General features: G+C 38.9%; 1 protein-coding gene across 1 annotated transcript in view; it reads right to left on the bottom strand.

Moving 5' to 3' along the window:
• The window catches only part of adam19a (ADAM metallopeptidase domain 19a), a 116,391-nt gene that overhangs the window by 23,566 nt on the left and 90,376 nt on the right, over positions 1-2,449 (bottom strand). The window contains exon 10 of the mRNA XM_025061370.1: positions 1,153-1,268. Coding sequence (XP_024917138.1) covers positions 1,153-1,268 — 116 coding nt within the window. The remainder of the gene's footprint in view (positions 1-1,152; positions 1,269-2,449) is intronic.

The raw sequence follows: 2,449 nt of genomic DNA, 5'->3' as shown, positions 1-2,449 counted from the left end.
TTTCTTTTAATTAAAAATCAATCATTCTGTCTTATGATTTCTTCTGTGGATGAAAGAGCAGGAAGTCTGTTGTCTAAGCACTGAGCTACAGTCAGGTAGCTCCCACAGGAAGTTCAAATGTGGATTAAACTAAAACCTTGACTCTGTCCTTGTTTTTAAACGTCTTCTTCTGATGACTTTATCTTTGTTGTAAGAAAGTTTTACACAATTCCTCCAACAAGAAGAAAGACAAGTCAAGAGTCTGAGTTTCTTTCAAGCTTTTTCTAAAGACGGCCTGGAAGCATTTTTACATTTCTATGTAGAATAAAAAATAAAATAAAATGTGTGGAAAGGAGACACATATTTTCTCTTCAACTGTTGGATAATAAGGTCTGTTTGAGGTCATAAAAGTCTAGTTTAAAAAGTCAGGATGTCGTGTGATGGATTTTGTTTCCATTCTCATTTGGTAAATTTACCCATACCAGTATCTGTTAAATTTACTGCAGTATGAATTAGACCTCATCTCATTTGTCATCAATTTGTAGTCTGGAGAACTTCTCATCCATCCAATAGTCGAGAGACTAATAAATGAAAATAAAGGCTGAGTTCTCCGAGTCGCTGCAGGAGAACCAAATGTCACCGATGTTCCTCGTCTTACTGTAGCTGTGGAACTATTTAACTCCTATTAACCTCCATTCAAACATCTCGACCTGATCACATTAATGCTCTTGATCATTTACAGCAGGGTGTCTAACTCTTGGCCCGAGGACCACTTCTAATCCACAAACCCTCTACATCTGGCCCGTGACCAGATGATTAAAGATAATTTCATTTTGCTGTGACTGTATTTTCTTATGTATTAAAATGATAGTAAAATACCTCGAACGGCTGTTTACACTGTAGTATCATAGGGTATTTAGATTTAAACAAAAACTACTTTTTCTAAAATATCTGTGTTGAATTTTGAACACTAAGGTTGTGTAGTGTGGAGAAGAATGGTATTACAGGGTATTAGTTTGAACAAATACCTCATATTAATACCTCAGTATTATCAAATACTGTACTTCTGTGAGATGTACTGCAACCACCAATGATATAAACCAATAAAACTTCATTTGAAAAAAGATTAGTTTTACTGCGACCGGGCAGAAAAACCCTACCAAACATGTGTACTGTATGTAAAGTTAAAGATTTTTCTACATACCACATTAATTCCTCCAGAGTTCTCCAGGATGCACATCCCCTCCAGCGGAGCCATTCCTATGGTCGTCCCCTTAAAGATCATACCTCTGGAACACAGACACAAACATGGACAGACTAAAAAATCCATTCACTATTATCTGCTCCCTGCTTTCTCCCAGCTCCACAGTGGAACGCACATTGATCGTATGTGCAACATTTGAATAATGTATCAGCTGCAGTTCACGTACATCAATGATATCAACCACTATGCTGTTTGCATGTAGCATGGAAATAAAACCAAAACCAAAAGACACTGTGTGTTATCAGCACTGCTAATAGAGCACCAGGAGCAGTGTGTGTGTGTGTGTGTGCAGGAGCAGTGTGTGCGTGTGTGTGTGAGGGAGTGTAGCCGTGAATACTGTTACTGTCGTAGCTTTTCAAATAAAGCATGTTATTTAACTTAATTGCAATATGTACAGTTCTTTAGACGACGGACGGACGTCAACAGTTGACGTGGTGGTTGCTTGTGGTATTACACAATTTGAAGGTCCCCACGTGGCTCAAATACCAGAAAAAATATGATACAAAATTTAGAAATCTTGGTTAGCTCTATGCTCACCCTGTTGTAAAAAATGAAAAAGCATTCGTGTCCTTAAACTAGCTTTCTACGCTTATGTAAATTTGGTGTCCCCACGAGTACAGTGTGTATCCGAGGAAAAGCACAGTCCCCACGCTCCATGGAAACGTGTAATGGCGTGTGAGGGAGTGTAGCCGTGAGGCCATGTTTGTCAACATGCTGAGTTTTTCTGCCCAATTAAACCTGACTGCAGCGAGATTTTTATTTAATAAAATCGCTGTTCAACTCGGTTAATTTGGCAATTTGAAACATGAAACATGAGAAGATTGGACCCAACCAATGAGACCAGGCTGTGTTGATGTAACAGCTACACACAGGACATGGGGCCGAAGTAGAACATATTAGCAGGAGGGAATTAAGCAGCATAGTGTCTGATTCCTAACGCAGTAAAACTCATGAATACTGTCTATTTGCACAAATAAGGATCTGGATAGCAGAGATTACAAAGAGTGACAACAGTAGGGGGTTTTACTTTACTATTACTATTTTTCATTAGCGCCTCCATGTGGTGAGGTCTATTAGATTGTCAACTGTGTGGTGTGCAACAGCTGGACTTTTGTATAGTTGTGAACAATCCAAGCATAAATGCGGTTGGGGGCACGGGGGCACAGTTAGTAGTCCAGCCAGATATTATTAAACTGAAATAAAAAC

Source organism: Cynoglossus semilaevis, chromosome 1 (assembly GCF_000523025.1).
Source record: "Cynoglossus semilaevis isolate Cse_v1.0 chromosome 1, Cse_v1.0, whole genome shotgun sequence".
Classification (NCBI taxonomy): domain Eukaryota; kingdom Metazoa; phylum Chordata; class Actinopteri; order Pleuronectiformes; family Cynoglossidae; genus Cynoglossus; species Cynoglossus semilaevis.
This window is presented reverse-complemented; position numbering and strand designations above follow the sequence as displayed.